This window comes from Leopardus geoffroyi, chromosome C1 (genome assembly GCF_018350155.1).
Source record: "Leopardus geoffroyi isolate Oge1 chromosome C1, O.geoffroyi_Oge1_pat1.0, whole genome shotgun sequence".
Classification (NCBI taxonomy): Eukaryota; Metazoa; Chordata; class Mammalia; order Carnivora; family Felidae; genus Leopardus; species Leopardus geoffroyi.
In genome coordinates, this window is record NC_059328.1 from 50,713,559 (window position 1) to 50,735,712 (window position 22,154).

The 22,154-nt window shown below is 38.0% G+C and overlaps 1 protein-coding gene and 1 long non-coding RNA gene across 6 annotated transcripts in view; one reads left to right on the forward strand and one right to left on the reverse strand.

Annotated features, from left to right (window-relative positions):
• LOC123597994 overlaps positions 1-2,719 on the reverse strand; it is a 36,920-nt gene extending 34,201 nt beyond the window's left edge. Inside the window, exon 1 of the long non-coding RNA XR_006712346.1 lies at positions 2,159-2,719. This is a non-coding gene — a long non-coding RNA (uncharacterized LOC123597994). The remainder of the gene's footprint in view (positions 1-2,158) is intronic.
• Positions 1-22,154, forward strand: part of PATJ (PATJ crumbs cell polarity complex component) — a 364,334-nt gene that overhangs the window by 103,626 nt on the left and 238,554 nt on the right. For all 5 annotated transcript variants that reach the window (XM_045477622.1, XM_045477623.1, XM_045477626.1 and 2 more), the window contains exons 19-22: positions 5,407-5,526; positions 7,327-7,722; positions 14,435-14,558; positions 19,891-20,065. In XM_045477622.1, coding sequence (XP_045333578.1) covers positions 5,407-5,526; positions 7,327-7,722; positions 14,435-14,558; positions 19,891-20,065 — 815 coding nt within the window. The remainder of the gene's footprint in view (positions 1-5,406; positions 5,527-7,326; positions 7,723-14,434; positions 14,559-19,890; positions 20,066-22,154) is intronic.

Below are 22,154 nucleotides of genomic sequence, written 5' to 3' on the forward strand. Positions count from 1 at the left end.
AATAGTTGAGAACATGGATTTGGAGACAGATGCACCTGCTTTCAAATCCCTGTTCCACTGCTTACTCTCTGTGTATCCTAGGACAAATTTCTTATGTCCTTGACTTAAAAAATTAGCAACATAACGTCTACCTCGTAAGATTTGCAGGGACAAAAAGATTATGTTCATTAAGTGCTTAGCACATTACATAAATAGTAGCTGCTAACGTTACTAGTCCTCCTACCACTTTTACTATTATTTTTAGCTTCATGCTTTTAGCACAGATCTGTAAGTTCTCATCACATTCCTTATGATATAAATTAAAATCTGTGCATTTTAACTTTCACTTGGGAATGATGTTGAGATGTCATGATAAGTTGAAATCCAAGTAACTATATCGTTTTAACATACAGATTTGAGATTTTAATCCACTTTTCTGCCCATCAAAGTGCCTCATAATCCCTAGGATCTAGAAGTCTATGTGGCCAAGTCATCTTTAAGTGCTCTTTCTGCGTAATCTTCTTTTTGGGTGGCGGGCATATGGAGCCCAACATGGGGCTTGAACTCACGATCCTGAGATCAAGACTTGAGCTGAAATCAAGAGTTGGATGCTTAACCGACTGAGTCACCCAGGCACCCCTTTCTGTTTAATCTTTTTTTTATGTTTATTTTTATTTTGAGAGAGAGACAGACAGGCAGAGACAGTGTGTGAGCGAGGGAGGGGTAGAGAGAGAGGGAGACACAGAGTCTGAAGCAACCTCCAGGCGCCGAGCTGTCAGCACAGAGCCCGATGTGGGCTTGAACTCCACAAGCCGCAAGATCATGACCTGAGCTGAAGTTGGATGCTCAACCAACTGAGCCACGCAGGCACCCCACTTACTGTTTAATCTTTTGTATGGGGTCAGATTAGTGTTTATGACTGAGGGCCACATTACAGTTAGGGTGCTTTTGAGGTTCCCCAATTAACAAAATACTTCAAGATAATTCTCAAGCAGTATGAAAATATTATTGAGTGCTTACCATATGTCAGTATATTAAACCCTTTATATGCATTAACTAATTTAATGCTCTTGGCAACTTGAAGAGGTAGTTCTTATTACCCTCATTAGAGATGAGCCTATCAAGACACAGAGAATTGAGCATCTTATCCATAGTGATGTAACTAGTAAGAGACAGAGTATAAACTCAGCAAGGTGGCCCCAGACCCTGCACTGTTAGCCACAGTGCTATATATTTAACTTGTTGCTACCTTGGTTTGCATAGCTTGTGTGAAACAGACAGATGGTCTTCATAGAGTGCCAGGACTGGATTTTAAGAAACCTGGACTCTGTTTCTAGCTTTCTTATGAGTTAGCCTAGTGGGTTTCAACTCAAAGATATGTAATATACTTAATCACCTGGGAGGTGGTTAAAATGCAGTTTTCCAGGTCCTACCCTCAGAGATTTTCATCTAGTCATTGTGATGGCTATTTAGGGATCTGCCTTTTCAGTGAATCACCCATGTAATTCTGACGCCGAATTTCACACTTTGAGAAACATCATACTAGGAATTTGATGATAGGTACACCACTCTTCTTCCCTGAGCCTATTTTTTTCATTTCTGAAAAGACTGAACAATCCTAGAGAACTCCTAATATCTTTAAGAAATACATCAATATACTACATGAGTATGTTAACATACTTCATGTGTCCATAAGTATAGGTAGATACAGATATGTTCATATATAGATATAGATTCCTGTATTTATGTACTGGGGAACCTCATGGCCTTCATGAATTTCCCATAAAGATGCCAGTATATTATACTATCCAGCACTCTAAATATTTCAGAATGGAGTATAGCACACAGCTAATCAAGTTCTCGACTTTGTATTGCATATTTGCTGTTTGACTGTTGCCGTAGCCAACACCATGAGATGCCTGGTTTGATTTCTGGACAAATTAAGTTGGTGGGGGGGGGGGAGGAGTGTGATATTTTTATGTGGGCTCTCATCTTCTTGGTATTCTCATTGTGGGGGGGAATTTCATATAGATTTTACCCGATGATTATTTGCCTAGTTGTTTGGGCTGCCAGAGGAATTCCCAAACTATTTATGTCCTGGAGGACTTGGACGGCGTGACTTTACTGTGAAGCAGTTTAAGGGAAGTGTCAGGTAGTGTAAAAAAGAGAACTTAGTTACCAGTTGGGTGTGGATTCCTGTGCTGCTCCTGGCAGAGGTAGGGCTGCAGAGATTTCAGGATATCAGAGCCACATTCTGATAGGGTTTTGGAATGTAGTAATTGTGAGGTAGACCTTTGCCTAGGCTTTTCCCGGTGAGTAGAAGTCTTCCAGCATACCTGGGAGCGGGAAGCCACAAAAGGGATGAGGAGAAAGGTCACTTTCAGGATGGTAAAAAATTCTTAGTGGAACGACCATTGATTCCTTCTTTAACATCTGGGCACTTTTAGCAAAACTGTTTGCTCACGAGCTGTAAATAGTGATGTGTGGATCTTCTCTGAGGTCTCTTTCTCTCTTGTCCACTTGGTGGTCACTTACCTGATCACATAAAGTTTACTGAGCTTTCAACTCAGTCCTCCGCAGAAGTGGGGTAGAGTGTGTGAAGAAGGTGGCCCAAAGTCAGCTTGGGGCAGAAAGACTATGAATATATAAAAGTTAAGAGAACGTGACTTTTTTTTTATTAAGTCATATATAGATATACATTATACAAATATAACATCTTTATATATTTTCATGTTAACTGTGAATGGGGCTTATTCTTTCATTTTTTTAACGTTATTTATTAAAAAATTTTTTTTTTTAATGTTTATTTATTTTTGAGAGAGACAGAGCATGAGCGGGGACAGGGCAGAAACAGAGGGAGACACAGAATCCAAAGCAGGCTCCAGGCTCTGAGGTGTCAGCACAGAGCCCAACATGGGGCTTGAACCCACAAACCGTGAGATCATGACCTGAGCTGAAGTCATATGCTTAACCGACTGAGCCACCCAGGCTCCCCTAACATTTATTTTTGAGAGAGAGACAGAGCGCAAGCAGGGGAGGGGCAGAGAAAGAGGGAGACAGAATCTGAAGCAGGTTCCAGGCTCTGAGCTGTTAGCACAGAGCCTGATGTGGGCTCGAACTCACAAACCCTGAGATTATGACCCAGAGCTTAACTGACTGAGTCACTCAGGTGCCCCCTGATACATTTCTTAATATTAAGGTCCTTTTTTTAGTAAGGACCTTACTTACTAGTAAGTGATGTTTTTAATTTAAGAAATACTTTTTTTTCCCCTGTAAACATAGTATGTCTCTTTATTTAATCAGATCTTCTTTTACAGTTTTCTCCTTAAATGTTCTGTGCAGTGTTTTTCAAATTTAATTCTGAGATAATTTACTGAGTTTTCCCCCTTTGTGAATGATGTCTTGTTTTCTATTACATTTTTATTAAATTAGCTACTGCTGAAGTGGTGGTAATGATACTGACTTGGTAATTTGATCTTCTGACAACCTTGTGAAACTTCCGTTTGTTACTCTGTTGAATTTTCCCTCTTTAAAAAAATTACCATTTCGGGAGCATCTGGGTGGCTCAGTTGGTTGAGCATCCAACTTTGTCTCAGGTCATGATCTCACTGTTCGTGATTTTGAGCCCCACGTCGGGCTCACTGCTGTCAGCACAGAGCCCACTTCCCTGTCCACCTCTCTCTGCCCCTCCTCCGCTCATGCTCTCACTCTCAAAAATAAATAACCCTTAAACATTTTTTTTTTAATTTTTTTTTCTCATGGTGAGCGCACTCTTAATCCCCTTCACCTATCAACCTCCCCTACAACCCCCGGCAACCATCAGTTTGTTTTCTATAGTTAAGAGTCTGTTTCTTGGTTTCTCTCTCTCTCTCTCTCTCTCTTTCTCTCTCTCTTTCTCTCTTTTTCCCTTTGCTCGTTTGTTTCTTAAATTCCATCTCACTGATAGGAGTGAGATCATATGGTGTCTTTTCTCTGACTTATTTTGCTTAGCGTTGTACTCTCTAGCTCTGTCCATGTTGTTGCAAATGGCAAGATTTCATTCTTTTTAAATGGCTGAGTAATATTCCATTGTCCATATATACCACATCTTCTTTATCCATTCATCTATCGATGGACACTTGGGCTGCTTCCATAATTTGGCTATTCTAAATAATGCTGCAATAAACATGAGAATGCATATATCTTTGCAAACTAGTGTTTTCATATTCTTTGAATAAATGCCCAGTAGTGAAATTACTAGATCATGTGATATTTCTTTTTAACTTTTTGAGGAACCTCCATACTGTTTTCCACAGTGGCTACCCCAGTCCACATTCCCACCAACAGTGCACAGGGTTCTTTTTCTCCACATCCTTGCCAACACTTGTTGTTCCTTGTGTTTTTGATTTTAGCCCTTCTGACAGGTGTGAGGTGATATTTCTTTGTAGTTTTGATTTGCATATCTCTGATGATGCATGATGTTGAGCATCATTTCATATGTCTGTTGGCCATCTAGAAGTCTTCTTTATAGACATGTCTGTTCTGCCCTTTTTTAATTGGATTATTTGATTTTTGAGTATTGAGTTGTATCAATTCTTTATGTATTTTGTATACTAACCCTTTATCAGATATGTCATTTGCAAATATATTTTCCCATTCTATAGGTGGCTTTTAGTTTTGTTGATTGTTTCTTTTGCTGTGCAGAAACTTTATTTTGATGTCCCAATGGTTTATTTTTGCTTTTATTTCCCTTGCCTCAAGAGACCTATAGAAAAATATTGCTATGACTGATGTCACAGGCAGAGAAATTACTGCCTGTACTCTCTTTAAGGATTTTTATGGTTTCAGGTCTGATGCTTAGGACTTTAATCCATTTTGAGTTTAATGAAAGAAAGCAGTTAAGTTTCATTCTTTTGTATGTAGTGTAGGGAATACTTAAAAAGAAAACAAAAATTTGAGAAGCTTTGACCTGAATATGGTTTTCTGTTTAATTATTAAAGTTCATTCTAATGACATAATTTGCATAAAGGTTATTGCATTTAATGCGTTTATTGCATTTAATGGAAAGATGAGAATTAATCTGAAGAGAGTTCAAAACTAAGGTATTTTCTTGGTTATGAAAGTGCTTCTTTAGTTGCCAGAGGTGAGGAGCGGTGGGCAAGATGGGTGAAGGTGGTCAAAAGATACAAACTTCCAGTTATAAATAAGTCTTGTGGATGTAATATACAGCATAGTGACTACAGTTAATAATACCATATTGTATATTTGAAAGTTGCAGATGTAACTAAACTTATTGTGATAATCATTTTGGAAAATATATATCGAATTATTATGTTGTACATCTAATGGATACAGTGTTTAATGTTATATGTCAATAAAAAATAGCTTCAGAGTTGACAAAAACATGTCTTCAATTGTGCATAAAAAAAAAATTGCTTCTATTTTCAGGAAGATGATAAAGAGGGAGAAAGTCATTATATTTTACATTCAAACAGAAATGAAGACAAGACTGAACTTTCAGAAACAATTCATGATATAAATTCATCTTTAATACTCGAAGCACCCCAGGTATTTAGTAAATTGATTTCCTATTTGAATGGTTTATTGTGAGCTAACATTGCTATAAAAAAGAAGACAAAAGCTTGTTCTCACTCTCTAGGCTAAAGAGATTCAAATTAAATGATCCTCCTCTCTTTTTAATTTTTTTAAGATGAAATGGTTTCCCTCTTGTATGACATTGGCTTCATAAATAACATAGGCCAGATATGAGTCATTTTCAAAGCACAAACATATCTGATTTTGTATCGCTAATATACTCTTAAATTTTTGAGGGTAGAACATATGTTTGAAAATAGACCTGCATTTAAAATGCTGTAGAAAACAGAGCTATTCCAAAGGACTTCTCATTCAATACTTTCTAAAGAAAAGTTATTTAGTCAAAACCATCATTATGCTTTAATTTTAGGAAGTATATTTTGAAGCTTTTCCTTTTTTATTCTTAAAATGAATTGTGCTTATTTTGCTCTTTGCAGGTAGAGAATGGTGTATGGTTTTGCTTTACTTGATAGCAACCATCTGGTGATATTTTTTGCATAATTTATTGACAGTGTCTCAAACTGATGTTTATTTCTTTACATATTTTTTTAATGTTTATTTTTGAGGCGGGGGAGGGGCAGAGAGAAAGGGAGACAGAGAATGTGAAGCAGGCTCTAGGCTCCAAGCTGCCAGCACAGAGGCCAACGTGGGGCTCGAACCCACAAACTGCAAGATCATGACCTGAGCCGAAGTCGGAGACACTTAACCAACTGAACCACCCAGGCGCCCCTGATGTGTATTTCTATACTGTACATTGTGGGTTTTTTAATGTCAACATTTTTTGTTAAAATTTCATAAGTATATGACTTCTTTAAATATACCCTGTAAATACACCTTTAAAAAAATTAACTAGGTTGCTGTATTTGATACGCTATAATAATATAAAGGTGGGAAGTAGTGATTCATTCCATGAATTTACATTTGGTAATATTTAATGAATAGGTCTCCAAATAGGAAATGCCACTGATCTCTCAGGAGGAATTGGGCCTCATTGTGGTCAGCACTCTGAGGATCCTCCACGGTTAGGTTAGAGGCTCAGCAAACCCATACATTTCTCAGGCATTACCTGGGAATTCAACAAAGTTTCTGCACATATGTGACTATTTAGTTTCAGTTGCATGTACTTGATCTTCTAATTAGTAAAATATAAATTAATTAGAAAGCATTCTATATTCATTCCTTTTTGCCATGTAATTTCAGTACAGATGAAAAAATTACATGTCTGTTACATAGGCATATTATAAAATAGTCATACTCAAAGTAGTTGAGACCTACTTCCCATATCTTTAGTTTATGGAGAATGCTTTTTGATAATTTCAATAGCCATAATTGATTTTGAATTAGCTAAGCTTGAAAATCCTGACTTTTTAAGTTTTTGCTTTCTTAGGGAATAGAATGATGTGTATCTATATTTATGTACTACTTTTCTCTGAGATGCATGAGTTAAATATTCATGTAGCAGTTAACAAAATTCTTATTTCTGATTGAGAAGTTTCAGGTGGTTAATGTGTAACGAACCTTTTAGAATAGTCATTCACCTTGCCAGTGGCAGATTTCTGCCTCTTAACTGTTTGTCCCTTTCCTGCTTTGAGGGTTGTGTGGGAGTGAGCATTTATTTCTCCTCCTTTGTGATGGAGAGCCGTTCAAGTTAACTGTGGCTGGGCATGGAATGTAGTCACTGTGGTTCTGTCACGGGTTAACCTTCCAGTTAATGTATAGAGTGCCACTTTAAAGGAGGGGGAATTCAAATTATTTTGCAACTTTTATTTACAGGGATTTAGAGATGAACCCTATTATCAAGAGGAACTTGTAGATGAGCCATTCCTAGATTTGGGGAAGACTTTCCAGTCCCAACAAAAAGAGATAGACAACAGCAAGGAGGCCTGGGAGATGCGTGAATTTCTGACTCCCAGGTTGCAAGAGATGGGGGAAGAAAGAGAGATGCTTGTGGATGAAGAATATGAACTGTATCAAGATCGCTTTCAGTCCATGGACTTGTATGCCTCTTCGCACCTTCAAGAGGCTGCTCCTGTTCCCTCTGTGAAGGAACTTCATTTTGGCACACAGTGGTTACATGACAGTGAACCACCTGAGCTTCAAGAAGCAAGGTCCATGATGAGTATCTATTCCCAGGAAACACAGCAGTATGGCTACAGCGCTGAAAACGTGGTAAGGGTTGAGAACAGATCTTCCACATCACCCATTCTGTTCCCCTCCCTCTCTATCCCTGTTGCTAAGTCCTGTGCATTTCAAAAAAAAAATGTAATGGAAAAGGTAACTTTTGTAATTAATCATTTTTCCAAGATACACTGTACTGTGTATTACTGTAAGTATAAACTCATTTTTTCTGTATTATATAACTTCTAGTGAGAGTCAATAGGCTGCAGTTGCCTTTTATAGTGGTTTATAGTGGTTTTTGCCTTGATTTTTTTAGTGATTTATTTCTCCAAATTATCCATTTCAAAAAAGAGCTGTTTGGCCATTTGTGATTTTTTATCTCTCAGAGAAACACAGCGTTGTATTTCTCACATAGTATTTATCAGGGAAAAATCAAGGCAAAATTAATTAAAGATCTCTTGTTTATGTCTTGCTTACCCACACTGTTCTGTGTTATATGTCATACTAAACAGAAGGTCACTGAACTCTAAAAAATTATCTTTACATTTGTGATACTACCTGTTTTCAATTTGACAGGAAAGCATTATATTTCAATAGGTTTTGCCTTTGCTATTAGATAACCAATAAACTTTATTTTTATTTATTTTTTTTTAATTTTTTTTTTTCAACGTTTATTTTTATTTTTAGGACAGAGAGAGACAGAGCATGAACGGGGGAGGGGCAGAGAGAGAGGGAGACACAGAATCGGAAACAGGCTCCAGGCTCTGAGCCATCAGCCCAGAGCCTGACGTGGGGCTCGAACTCACGGACCGCGAGATGGTGACCTGGCTGAAGTCGGACACTTAACCGACTGCGCCACCCAGGCGCCCCCAATAAACTTTATTTTTATAAAATTAGAGTTAACTGGTCACCAATTGGAATCTTTCATTAGGGACATTTTTTAATGTTTTGGTTTGTTTGTTCATTTCATGCTGAAGATTAATTTCCAGGTGAATGAAAAGAAACTTATAGGGATATTTAAAAGGCCACTTAGCAATACGTTTAGGTACAGTGCACTGTTCCCTTCACGGAGGTCAGCCACTTTCTTGCAGTGCTGTGGGGAGTGGGCCTTTCTTTGCTCTATTACAGGGCTCATGAGGCTGGTTTTTGTGCTCCCTCCTCCTTCAAACCTATCTTCCTTTCTCCCCTTTTGCAAATGCTATGGGTCCTTCTGCTATTCAAGGTGCTCTACAAGCTGTATTTATGGACCCTAGAGGATTACCCATGATAAAGGACTCTGGGAAGCCTACCAGAGAACAGATATTTTAAGATTATGTGAATAATACCTGGTTATAGGAAGAAGTAACAGAGAATCACCTGGTGTGTTGCCATTGACATTGGTGCTTTCTTTCCTTGCTGGTCCCGTTCCTATACCGCTAAGTACTTGAACTCAAACAGAATATCCAGTTATGTGGAACAAATTCTAATCACAGATTAGTGAATGTTCACAAATAGTCACTTGTGGCTTTATTCTATAAGGAAAATTTTCTATTTACCCAAATACAAGGCAACCTGAAAAAGAGGCCCATTTTAATGTATAAATTTTTAGGGTTCTAGATGAAATAGTCAAAGCTACATTCACAATATTTACATCATAAATTTAAACATTCACATTTTAAACACTGTCAAATGTTAAATTTTTTTGCTTATTCTTACATTTAATGGCAATTTTATTTGGATTCTTTCAACACATATTGAATGTCCATATTTCCATTACCACTACAATCACTTTTTGGTCATTTAACACAGCTTTCTGGATATACCATCTTAATTTTCATCTAAGTTGTTTGAGATACAGTAGTTTCTTTTTAAAGTTTATTTTATTATTTTGAGAGAGGGAGTGCAAATAGGGGAGGGGCAGAGAGAGAGAATCCCAAGCAGCCTCCATACTGCCAGCGCAGAGTCTGATGTGGGGCTCCATCTCACTATCTGTCAGATCACGACCTGTGCTGGCTGAAGCCAAGAGGGATGCTTAGCAGACTGAGCCACCCAGGCACCCCAAGATACAGTAATTTTTGAATCCATACTATCAGTCAAAACTTTATCCTGATCTCAACTACTCATTTGCAAGGCAGTAGGCTTTAAAAGAATTCCATTCGTAAGCACATAGCAATGATCTTCACAATACAACCACTTACTCTGTTGTTTGTTAAATTACTGTTTGAAACGCTGGTTTATAACAACATTCAATGCTCACAGTTTGAAAGACATACATTCTAATTACTGAATCTCTGTTAAATTTCCTAGTTTCCTTCTTTTTATTTTCCATTTCCGATTCTGTGAGGTGACCTCTGTAAACCCTCTAAAGTGGCATTGATTAAAATTGTTTCAGAGCTAATGTGTCTAGTCTGCACAAAATTTTATTTTCTTTAAATAATTATATGGTCTTGTTTTGGGCACTAACTCTTTTCCTCCCTTTCTGGACTCCACAATGATGACAGTGTAGGGGAGGGACAATTTTTTTTCCTCTAACCTCATTGGTTTTGTGGCTGGGCTGTGGAAATTAAGCTGATGAAAGATTGGCAAAAGGAAAACAATTTATTAACAAGTGTGGCATGCACACAAGCAGAAGAAACTCAGTGATGAATAACTCAAAGGGGTGCTTAGAACTCGGGCTTACGTGGCATTTTAACAAAGAACAATACATTTCTAGAGAAGTAACAAGACAAAGGAAAAGGAGTTTAGGTTTTAGGGTCAGAGCTGTAGGAAGGTAAATATAAGGGGGAAATTGATGGAAGATAAAGGCTGTTTTGTTATGTATGTTTCTCTTGGTGCCATCTCTTAGCAGAACAAAATCTAGTGTCCTCTCTAGTGATCAAGAATCAGGGGAAGATAGCTTTTCTGTGTGTGCTGTTTCTCATTTGTCTTCCTCTCAAAATAATCCTTATGCCAAAGTGGCATGTTTTTGATAGAATATTCTGATTCTCTATAAGAGTTACACACATAAGATCAGGATGGGCTTGAATCTTTATTTACCCTCCTCTCAGAAATATACTCCTGTGATAAAAATTTATCATCTAATATTACAATCCCTGGGTAGATTGTTAAAACATTTGATAATTTTATAAATATATAATTCTCAATACTCTTGTTTAGAGAGTGCCCTCCAGAAGGGTAGAGGAACATTATCATTTCTGTCTTTATTGTAATATCCATTTTGGGGTACAGACGTAACTATATTTATAGTACCTGCTACTTAAGTTTACCTTTCTCTATCACTCATTTCTCCATTTTAATTGAAGGGTAAAACCATCAAGATTTACAGATCTGGTTTTTTATTTTTAGTTGTAGTAAAATATACATCCTAGTAGTCCCTGTGGTTTCCCTTTCACAGTACCGTTACCTGCGGTCACCTGAGGTCTGGAAACAGATGATCCTCCTTCCAACAGTGTCAGAAGGTCACTAGTAGCCTAACATGTGCCTACACCATTCACCTCACTGTTTATCATTTAGGCATTTTATCATCTCACATCATCATCATAAAAAGAAGGGTGACTACAGTACAGTAAGATATTTTGAGAGAGAAAGAGACCACATTTACATAACTCTTAATGGAATATATTCTATTTCTTTATTAGTTATTGTTAATCTCTTACTGTGCCTGATTTATAAATTAAACTTTTATCATAGGTATGCATGTATATGAAAAAAACAGTATATACAGGGTATAGTACTATCTTTGGTTTCAGACATCCACTGGAGGTCTTGGAATGTGTCCACCACAGATAAGGAGGGGATACTGAACATAAAATATACCATTTTAATCATTCTAGGCTTACAGTTCCAGTAGCATTAAATACACTTTCATTATTGTACAATCATTATCACCATCCATCTCCAGAACTTTTTCATCTTCCCAGATTGAAAGTCTGTACCCATTAAAGAAGTAACTGTCCATTCTTCCCTTCTCTCATCCCCTGGCAACAAACTATAGTTCTACTTTCTTTCTCTAAGAATTTGACTCAATATCTCATATAAGTGGAATCATACAATATTTGTCCTCTTGTGTGGGCCTTATTTCATTTAGCATAATGCCTTCCAGTTTCATCCACATCATATGTGTTGGAATTTTCTCCCTTTGTAAGGCTGAATAACATTCCATTGTATGTATATACCACAATTTGTTTACTCCTTCATCACTTGATGAACATCTGGGTTTCTACCTAAGGCTATTGCGAATAATACTGCTGCAAACACTGGTATACAGTATCTGTTCAAATAACTGTTTTAAATTTTTTTGGGTATTTCCCCGGATGCAACATTGCATATGGCAATTCATATGGTAATTCTATGTTTAATTTTTTGAGGTGTCACCATCCTGTTTTCCACAGTAGCTGTATCATTTTACGTTCCCACCAGCAGTGCACAAATTTTCCAGTTTTTCCACATGCCTGCCAATACCTGTTTTCTGTTTGTTTGTTTTTTTAATGTTTTATTTATTTTTGAGACAGGGAGAGACAGAGCATGAACAGGGGAGGGTCAGAGAGAGGGAGACACAGAATCTGAACAGGGTCCAGGCTCTGAGCTGTCAGCACAGAGCCTGACGTGGGGCTCGAACTCACAGACCGTGAGATCATGACCTGAGCCGAAGTCGGCCACTTAACCGACTGAGCCACCCAGGCGCCCCTGTTTTTGTTTTTTTAAATAGGTCCCAAGTAGTATCTTATTGTGTGTTTTTTTTTTTATTTTTTTAATGTTTATTTATATTTGAGTGAGAGAGATAGTGCACAAGCAGGGGAGGGGCAGGAAGAGAGACAGAGACAGAATATGAAGCAGGCTCCAGGCTCTGAGCTGTCAGCACAGAGCCCAATGCAGTGTTCGAACTCACGAACCGTGAGATCATGACCTGAGCCAAAGTCGGACGCTTAGCTGACTGTGCCACTCAGGCACCCCTTACTGTGGTTTTGATTTGCATTTTTCTAATTATTAAGAAAAGTTGAGCAACTTTTCATGTGCTCATTGGCCACCCGCTGAAGAAATGTCCACATTTTTTGCCCCTTTTTAGAAGATCTGATTCTTGGGGCACCGGGGTGGCTCTTTCGGTTAAGTGTCCAGCTTCGGCTCAGGTCATGATCTTGTGATCCGTGGGATTGAGCCCTGTGTCATGCTCTGTGCTGACAGCTTAGAGCCTGGTGCCTGTTTCGGATTCTGTTTCTCCCTCTCTCTCTGCCCCTCCCCTGCTCACACTCTGTCTCTCTCTCAAAAATAAATAAAAAACATTAAAAAATAAATAAATAAAAATAAAATATCTGACTATTGCCTGAGGATTAATTACCTAAGACTAATTGTATGTGTTTTTATTTTCTTCTCTATTTAGAAAAACTTTTTTTTCCGGGGCATCTGCGTGGCTCAGTCAGTCAAGCATCTGACTTCAGCTCAGGTCATGATCTCACAGTCCGTGAGTTCGAGCCCCATGTCGCACTCTGTGCTGACAGCTCAGAGCCTGGAGGCTCCTTCGGATTCTGTGTCTCCCTCTCTCTCTCTCTACCCCTCCCCCACTCATGCTCTGTCTGTCTCAAAAATAAACATTAAAAAAAATTTTTTTTCATAAAACTTTTTTTTCCTAAAGATCTTACCCTTTTATATTGAAATTCAGATTCAGATATCAATTATCTTATTCCTCATATAGTTGCCATAAACTTTTTTTAATAAGTCCCAAATTGCTATAAAATATAAATATTCAGTGCTTACTATTTCGTCCTTATTCCCTTCTCTAAGAAATTCTTATTTTATTCTAGGCAACTAGATAGTTGTATCTCCTTTCTCACCCCAATTTAATATTTGAGTTGAATATCTCCATTAAATGTCTGATACAGTTCTATACTTAGCTATATTCATAATCTGTATGGAAAAAGCTAGCAGTGTTTGGTTCACCAGTTTATGAGAGATCCTTCTCATACCATTGAGGTCTGACCAATATAACATAATGAAAAAAAATGGGGACCCTGTAAAAGATGTCATTCATGTTTTAGTTTTGAACAAGCTAAATTTCCAACAGAGAATGACATAGGTGTTACTTGTCTTAAATGAATTGCAGTATACCCCTATGGTGGCCCTAACATTGTCATTTAATTTTATGCTTATAAAAGTTTTTAAAATATGATAATAAAATATTTCAGCGAAAATCATATGTTCTGGAAGGTTGCAACTTTGGAAAACCAGAGAAGACATGTATCAAAGGAAGACAACTGGAAAATGCAAAAATGTGCTTATCTGTAGGTTTTAGGTTTGGGTAGCTGGTGTTTGCCGGGCAGATAAAGGTGTTAGGGTAAAGCAAGAGCTCAGAGCTGTGAAAATCCACCAGTTGGTTTGGGATTGTCAGTGAACCTATTGAGGTTGTGCTCCAACATACTCTATGAGTTAGTGTGTGTCAGCCATTGACCTTGCTTGACTGGATAGATCTTTATTCTTATACCTTTGTGATTGTTTACTTAAATCCACTCATTAATGTTTATAAAACAATTTTTTTTGTGAAAAAAAATCCAGTGTAAAAAAAAAAAAGAAAAAAGAAACTATTAGCCTAATAGTACTAAAAAACTATTAGTACTCTTGTGGAGATTAAGTTACCAGCATTCATTACTGCTTACCACTGCATAAACCACTACTTGAGGAGGCCTGTTTGCAGGGCCAGTTTTCCGCAATCATTATCTGGTTTGAACAACATTATGATGTACCTCATTTTATCACGAAGTACTAATGCATTTCTGTCTTTCTTCCTCTCAAGATGAAAGAAAATTTTGGCATTGATTCCCTACCCTCCATGCCCTCATCTGAAGGAAGCAGTCAACAAGGCAGATTTGATGATCTGGAAAATCTTAATTCATTAACACAAAGCAGTCTGGATTTAGGTTTGTGGTTTTTGTTTCTCATAAACACAAATTACATTATTTTGCAATCTTTCAGCTTTGTTTTTATAGACGATAAGTCTTACTGTCCTATTTTCATTCATAATGATGCAAATTTAAATGTTCATTAATCTGCTTCAGAATATCTGGAAGAATAAACCTGGCTCATATTTCAACATAGAACTTAAGATTCTCTTTTCTGAAAGGGCTATATTTTCAATGCCTGATTTTGCTTTTTATAAGCAGCGTGGATTAAAACTAAAACTAGTACCTTACGTGCTAAGTTTGAAATAAGTCTCTACTAATATATATTAAAACCTCTGATGCTATTAAGTGATACTGTTAGCTCATTGAATGAGGTTGTTAAATATTAATAAAGAGAGTCATATTTTAAACATTTATGAAACATTTTTATAGCCATATATTATGGTCAATTTTGGTGCATTAATAACTTAGTTTCCATTAAAGAATCCTAAAAGTATAGTGCTTCTCCTTGCCTACCCCCAATATTGACTCTTACATAATTTTGAAAACTCAACTGTGAAAAATAATTTTTCTTCATCCAACACTGAAATATCAAAGGCTGTTATATTATTGAGATCCCTAGGTAAGACTGTTAAGTCCTTTCACAGTACTGGGATTTATAGAGCCATTGTTCAAGATTTATGCTGTCCTTCATGTGTTATGACTGTGCTTATAGGAAAAGTCTTTCTCTGGACAATTCTCATGTTGTATGGTAATACATTGGAGGGGATGGAGTGCATTATAGAAAGCCATTTAATGGTTTTTATGAATTCAGCATTCTGTCGAGTAAAATCCAGAGAATGGAGTCATTAACAGTAAAGATTCAAGTCCTCTCTGAGATGATAAATAGTTGTCAGTTCCGAGTCAAAACAGAGCATGGGTAGTTAATTTTGAATATCTAAGATTTGATGAGTTTATCCAGTTTTTCATGACGTATAACTGATTGTGACTAGGATAAAAATGGGACTTTTCCCCCCAAAAGTGTTCCATTAAACTGTTTTAAAATTTTTTATCACATTTCCATAGTCCTTTAAGTACTTAGAGAAGATTTACTGCACAAATGAATGAATCGTTGAATTAATAGGCCATATCTGTTTGATCGCCACTGATACTTTATAGCAATGTCATTACTATTTTGGACCAGATGATTCTTTATGGTGGAGAGCTGACCTGTGCTTGGTAGAATGTTAATAGCTTCCCTGCCTTCTAACTCTGATGCCAGTGGTACTCACATTCCCAGGCCTGATCAAGATCACGTGTCTTCAGACACTGCCAAATGTCCCCTGTGGGGGGCAGAGTTGAGAATCACTCACTGCTCTACACTGTTAGGAATGAAAGGATAAACTGGCTATATGGGGTGGGTGTTTGTGGGGAAGAGCAGCAGAGTTGGGAAGAAGACGGAGAAGGTAGTTCCTCTTGAGCTCTGCTCTGTGCGTTATCTAAATGGCTCCAAAATTACTTCTGACCTCTACTGGCTCTCGAAGTTTTCCAGGGCTGCTGTAGCAAATTGTCGCAAACTTGGTGGCTTAAAACAACAGATATTAATTCTCTCACTGTTCTCAAGGCCCAAAGCCCTAAATCAAGGTGCTGTGCTCCCTCTGAAGGCCCTAGGGAATAATCTGTTCTTTTCCTCTTCCGGCTTCTGGTGGCTTCAGCCTTCTTTGACTTGTGGCTGCATCACTGTTATGTGTGCCTCTGTCTTCACACGGCTCTCTTCTCTTGACCTGTGTCTTCTATTCTTTGTCTCCTATAGGGACATCTGTCATTGGATTTAGGGCCCGCTTGGGTAATCCAGGATGGTCTCATCTCATGATACTTAAATGTATCTGCAAAGACCTTTTTTCCGAATAAGGTCACATTGACAAGTTCTCTGACTTGGATGTATCTTTTAGAGAGGTCCCCCCATTATGCCCTCTACTCGGCCTCAGTCTGATACTTTACAAGGATCTGGGAATTTATTTTTTTAGAGATTATAGTTTTGGGAATGAAGTTAAACTTGTATATTTTAGATCTGTCCTCACTGGAAATGCATTCATAACCACATGCTTTTAGGAAAAAATTTTGAAAGCCTCTAGAATGCCATGTGGCAGGCATGACTATTTGAATTAATGCTAACTGTGGGTAGGCTGAGAAATTATTAATACAGAGTCGATACAGATTTCAGCAGCATACATATTGAATTTATTCTAGTCAGAGTTTGATTTTGTTCTTGAGATCCTTTCCAGCAAAGGGCTGACTCTTAGTCCCACGTCCCTCTGTACAAAGCAGGTACCCTGCTGTGTCACCAGGCAATCCTGCCAGCTTCTCCTAAGTAAACTCCCCTGGGTTAAGTATTCTCTAAGCGCTCTTTCAAATCTGTAATTCTTTGACCTCTTTATTAGTATCACACAGTTTTAGGTTTATCTCTGAACAATTAAATTTCTTTTTCTGAACAATAAATTTTAAAATTATTTTTGAGAGGGGCGCCTGGGTGGCACAGTCAGTTAAGCGTCCGACTTCGGCTCAGGTCATGATCTCACAGTCTGTGAGTTTGAGCCCCACATTGGGCTCTGTGCTGACAGCACAGAGCCTGGAGTCTGCTTCAGATTCTGTCTCCTTTCTGCCCCTCCACTGCTCACGCTTTGTCTCTCTCTCTGTCTCAAAAATAAACATCAAAAAAAAATTATTTTTGAGAACCTTATATGTGAAGAGCTATTCTTGACCCTATATTTAGTCCAACATTAGGTAGCTTCTAAGAGCCTTTACTCTTCATGGGCTTTGAAAATAAACCTATAATGAGCATAATTAGTAAGGTAAAGCTTACAAGATAAATTCCAAATCAATAACACATTTAGTATTACAACATTTCAAAAGGTTTCTGACAGAAGATAGTTCTGATTCCTAATCTTTGACTGCCCCTGTCTGGATGGTGCCCCCAGGGAACCCTGGATGATTCTCTGTCATTGCACTCAAGGGTCAGGCACACATACTCATTTGCATGCCTACCTCTTCCTGTAAATTAAGCTTCTGGAGGGCAAGGCTTGTATCTGATTTTTGTTACCGTAGTAGGTGCTCAAGAAATATTTGTTGAATGAGAGAGTGAAATGCTGCTCATGTGTGGCTGTTCAACAACATTGCAACCCCCAGCCCTCCCTCCCTCTGGCAGCGGCCAAGTTATACAATAACCTACCCTCCTCTCTACTTGGATTCTCGTTGCCTTTATTTTGTTGACCATTCTGTTCTTGCTCCTTACCAAGTATAAACTTTTTGAAAGTCTCCCCCATTCCTCTCCTATAAACATTAACCTCCATTTGTCCAGGAAAATTTTTTTTAGCTTCTGTTTTTCTAACCTTTGTGCTCCTATTATGGCCCTTCCCTAACAACTGCATAGGTCCTCGAGGACTTGATTTGTTTTATGGGCTCTGGGAACTGCAGTGCACTTGGCGAACAGCTCTGTAAAGTGTGAGTGTGTCACGCACTGTGACAGATGAGAAATGCGTGCCTGAGCACCAGCACCCAGGGTCCATGGAGGAGGAGTGGGGCAAAGGGCACAGCAGCCTTTCTGTGGAACAGGTAATGAAAAGTTTTAAACAAACTGCAGCAACCTATGAAACCCAATGCCATAATTTAACAGTCTGCTTTTACCAGTGTGGGTGGATGAGAACCAGCTCTGCAAATAAAGCCAGTTCCCTCTTCTTAACACTGGTTTCTGGCCATTCCGGTCAGAATCTAGTCCCACCCCTGGTCCCTCCTCAGTGGGGAAGAGGCAGACATAGGCCAAGCTAGAACTCTCTGGCATCGAGATGGATTAGAGTGCTTTTCAGGAATGGAGGCCCCAGAGAATAGGAGTGAAGGGTGCATAGGGATGGGGGACAGACCCTGAGACTTCTTTAACACAACCTGAGCATTAAAGTTAAATTCACTCCCTCTTCAGATTCTGTTACATTACCAACTGATTAGACCCCAGTTCCAAAGTTTCTAGACAAGATAAAAAGCAGTAGTAGTGAGTTTACTAGAAAATTTGTTCATTATGAAGAAATGGAAAGAGTTGAGGTAATGTTTATAGGAAAAGTTTTAGGATAATACCTATGTCTTTTAGAAATAATTTGTGATTTTCTGATTAGACAGAGCTCCAAAAAATACTATAAATGTGTGGATTTAAGGAAGACATTTGATCACAATTCATCATATTTGTAATATGCTCAAGAAGGATTGGCTGAGAATCGGGTGTATCCTAAGAGTGATTAATAGACCTATGCCAGTAAGGGTCCTATGAGTCATAGGACTCTATGCACAACTCTGCCCCAGTTATTCTTTTTTTCAGGAAATGTGGAAATAACACAGATGGCATGTCAGGTAAACTTGCACATTCCATTTGGCAAAATTCCTTAACTTGAATTTCTCCATCTATAAAATAACAGTTGTTAGTATCTTTTCTAACTCATAGTTTGACACGAGAATTAAATAGGTAACAACTGTAAAAGAATTATGAAATTTGTAAACAAAGCCCCTTTAAAAATCTGTTTTCTTACCTGATGAGCACCGGGTGATGTATGGAGTTGTTGAATCACTATATTGTATACCTGAACCAATATAACAATGTGTGTTAACTACACTGGAATTAAAATTAAAACATTTTTTGATGTAAGATTTTTTATTTGGTTATTTGTCATTCTGTGAAATTATTTTGTGTGCGTGATGAGGACTTCTAAGATCTATTCTCTTAAGTAACTTTCAAATATGCAATAGAATATTTCTTTAATGATTGTTTACTTTTGAGAGAGAGAGAGAGAGAGAGAGAGAGAGAGAGTGTGTGTGTGTGTGTATGGCGAGGGGCAGAGGGAGAAGGAGACACAGAATCCAAAGCATGCTCAAGACTCTGAGCTGTTCAAGTCCAGCATGGGACTTGAACTCACAAAATGCAAGATCATGACCTGAGCTGAAGTCAGATCCTCAACCGACTGAGCCATCCAGGCACCCCTTATTTATTTATTTTTTTTTTAATAAGTGAAATGCAGGAGTGCCTGCAGTTGGGACAGCTGAGGTTGATAAGGGAAAATGTGTAGTGAGATTAGAATACCATCATTAAGGGGATTCTTTTGGTAAAATATTTATATTGCTAAAATGTCCTCTTTTCAGTAAGGCCATGTGTGAAATGCAACTCTCTTCCACTGAGGAGTCCCTGTCCTCCTTCCTTCCTTCATTTTTCACCATCTGACATATTAAACATTTTACTTAATAAGATTTCTACCTAGAAAAGGCCTGTTTGTTGAATGAATGAAGGCTAAATGAAAGCATCTTGTGTTCACTATCATCTGGGTTTGCTGTGTAGGTATGATGATTCCAGATGATGCCCAAGGTCCTGGCTTGCTTGTTGAACTTCCTGCTGTGGCTCAAAGAAGGGAGCAAGAAGATTTGCCTTTATATCAACTCCCCAGGACTCGAGTTGTTTCCAAGACCTCGGCATACACAGGAACACTGTCTTCTAGATATACCACTGATGCATGGTATGATACCATTTATCTTTGTTTTCACATTATAAAGTAGTCTGGTTTTTTTGCTCTTATAAAAAAAATGCCCTATAGTAGACAATTACTAAGAGATTAGGAGTTTCACAACATAAGCAAGACATACAGACAAATTAAGGAGGGAGTGGATTTAAGAGAGAATTTGTTGGAATTGGTGACTAATAACGTGTGTCAGGGTGAGAGGACATAGTTGAGGGTGACTTGTGTCTCTGGATTAGGACAATAAATGCATTGCAGTGCCATTAATTCTTTAACAAGACTGTAGGAGCAAAGGAAGCAAACTCAGTGTCCAATGATAGATGAATGGATAGAGAAAATGTGGTGTATAAGAAAGAATTAAGTGCTGCCATTTTCAACAATATGGATGGACTTAGAGGGTATCATGCTAAATGAGGGAGGTCGAACAGTGAAAGACAAGTGCCGTACGATTTCGCTTATATGTGGAATCTACAAAGACAAAACAAACGAACAAACAGAAACTGTCTCCTAAACACCAAGAACAAACTGGAGTGGAGGGGAGTGGAGGTGGATGGATGAAATAGGTGAAGGGGATTAAGAGTCACAGACTTCCAGTTATAAACTAAATAAGTCACAGAGACAAGTATAGCATGAGGAATGTAGTTAATATAATTTTTATGATGACAGGTGGTAGCTACACTTATGGTGAGCGTTTTGCAATGTATAGAACCATTGAATCACTGTGTTACACACCTGAAACTGATATAACATTGTATGTTATATTTTAATTAAAAAAAAAAAGTTTATAGGAGCATGAACAGGTTGTAAGGGAAAACGAATTCAGTGTGGGACAAGACGAAGGTTCCAGTATCCATAGGACAACAAAGCGAAGTGGAATCAATTAGGTGTGTGATTCTGGGGATTCATGTTGGTATCTATCCTGATGTTAATAATTCGGAGCAAGATCAAGTGTAGGTGAAACTGATATAACATTGTATGTTATATTTTAATTAAAAAAAAAAAGTTTATAGGAGCATGAACAGGTTGTAAGGGAAAACGAATTCAGTGTGGGACAAGACGAAGGTTCCAGTATCCATAGGACAACAAAGCGAAGTGGAATCAATTAGGTGTGTGATTCTGGGGATTCATGTTGGTATCTATCCTGATGTTAATAATTCGGAGCAAGATCAAGTGTAGGTGAAACTGCTAGATTTGAATAGTCAAATCCAGGGTAAGCTCAAATACTAAGAAGAGCATGGGACCAAAATTAGAGTCTTGCAGAGCAGCAATATCACAAGTAAGAACGGAGGCAGAAAATAGTGAAATGGAGTGAACAAAATGTCACTCAGAGGAAATTAAACCTAGAGGTTGTCGTAGAAACCGGACAAGAGAACATTTTACCAAAGGTTTTCACAGACCTTCGTCATGGCCTACAGAGAGGTCAGGGCAGATAAAACGGAAAAGTTTACTTGGGGTTTGGCCACACGGATGCACTAGGTAAGCATAGAACAATTTAAGTAAAGTAGAAATCAGAGAGTAGTAGGTTGAGAATTGAACAGGTCCGAAATTGGGCATAGTAAGTCCAGTGAGACTAGTGTTTTCAGAATCCAGGTCATGAAAGAGACAGAATGTGTATCATCTAGATAGCTAGAGGGTATTTTTGGATTGAGGTAAAGAAGAAGGGGTTATGCATACATAATTACATATATATTGATATATGTATTGTGTGTGTGTCTTTCTGGGAAAGATCCAGCAAAGAAATATGTAGATGCTGGAAAGGAAGTTATTAAACACAGTCCCTGGAGAGAGGAGAAGGAGAGAAAGACATTGCACACCTAGAGAGATTAACGTTTGGTGGTTAATCCACAGAGACAGGTGCCAGGAATGAAAGCAAAGTACAAATGCAAGTGCTATTTGTATCCTGTAGATAGGAATCCAAAGAGATTTTTTATTTTTTATATTTTTTGTCATTTAGGTAAAGATTATTTGAAAAGAGTGATAAGGTGGTAGTAATGTGTACATTAAAAGTAGAGGTGTCACTTTTGAAACAAGGGTAGGAGAGTAATGGCTTAGTGGTTGGTGGAAAGCAGTTTAGAAAAATCTTGCTGCC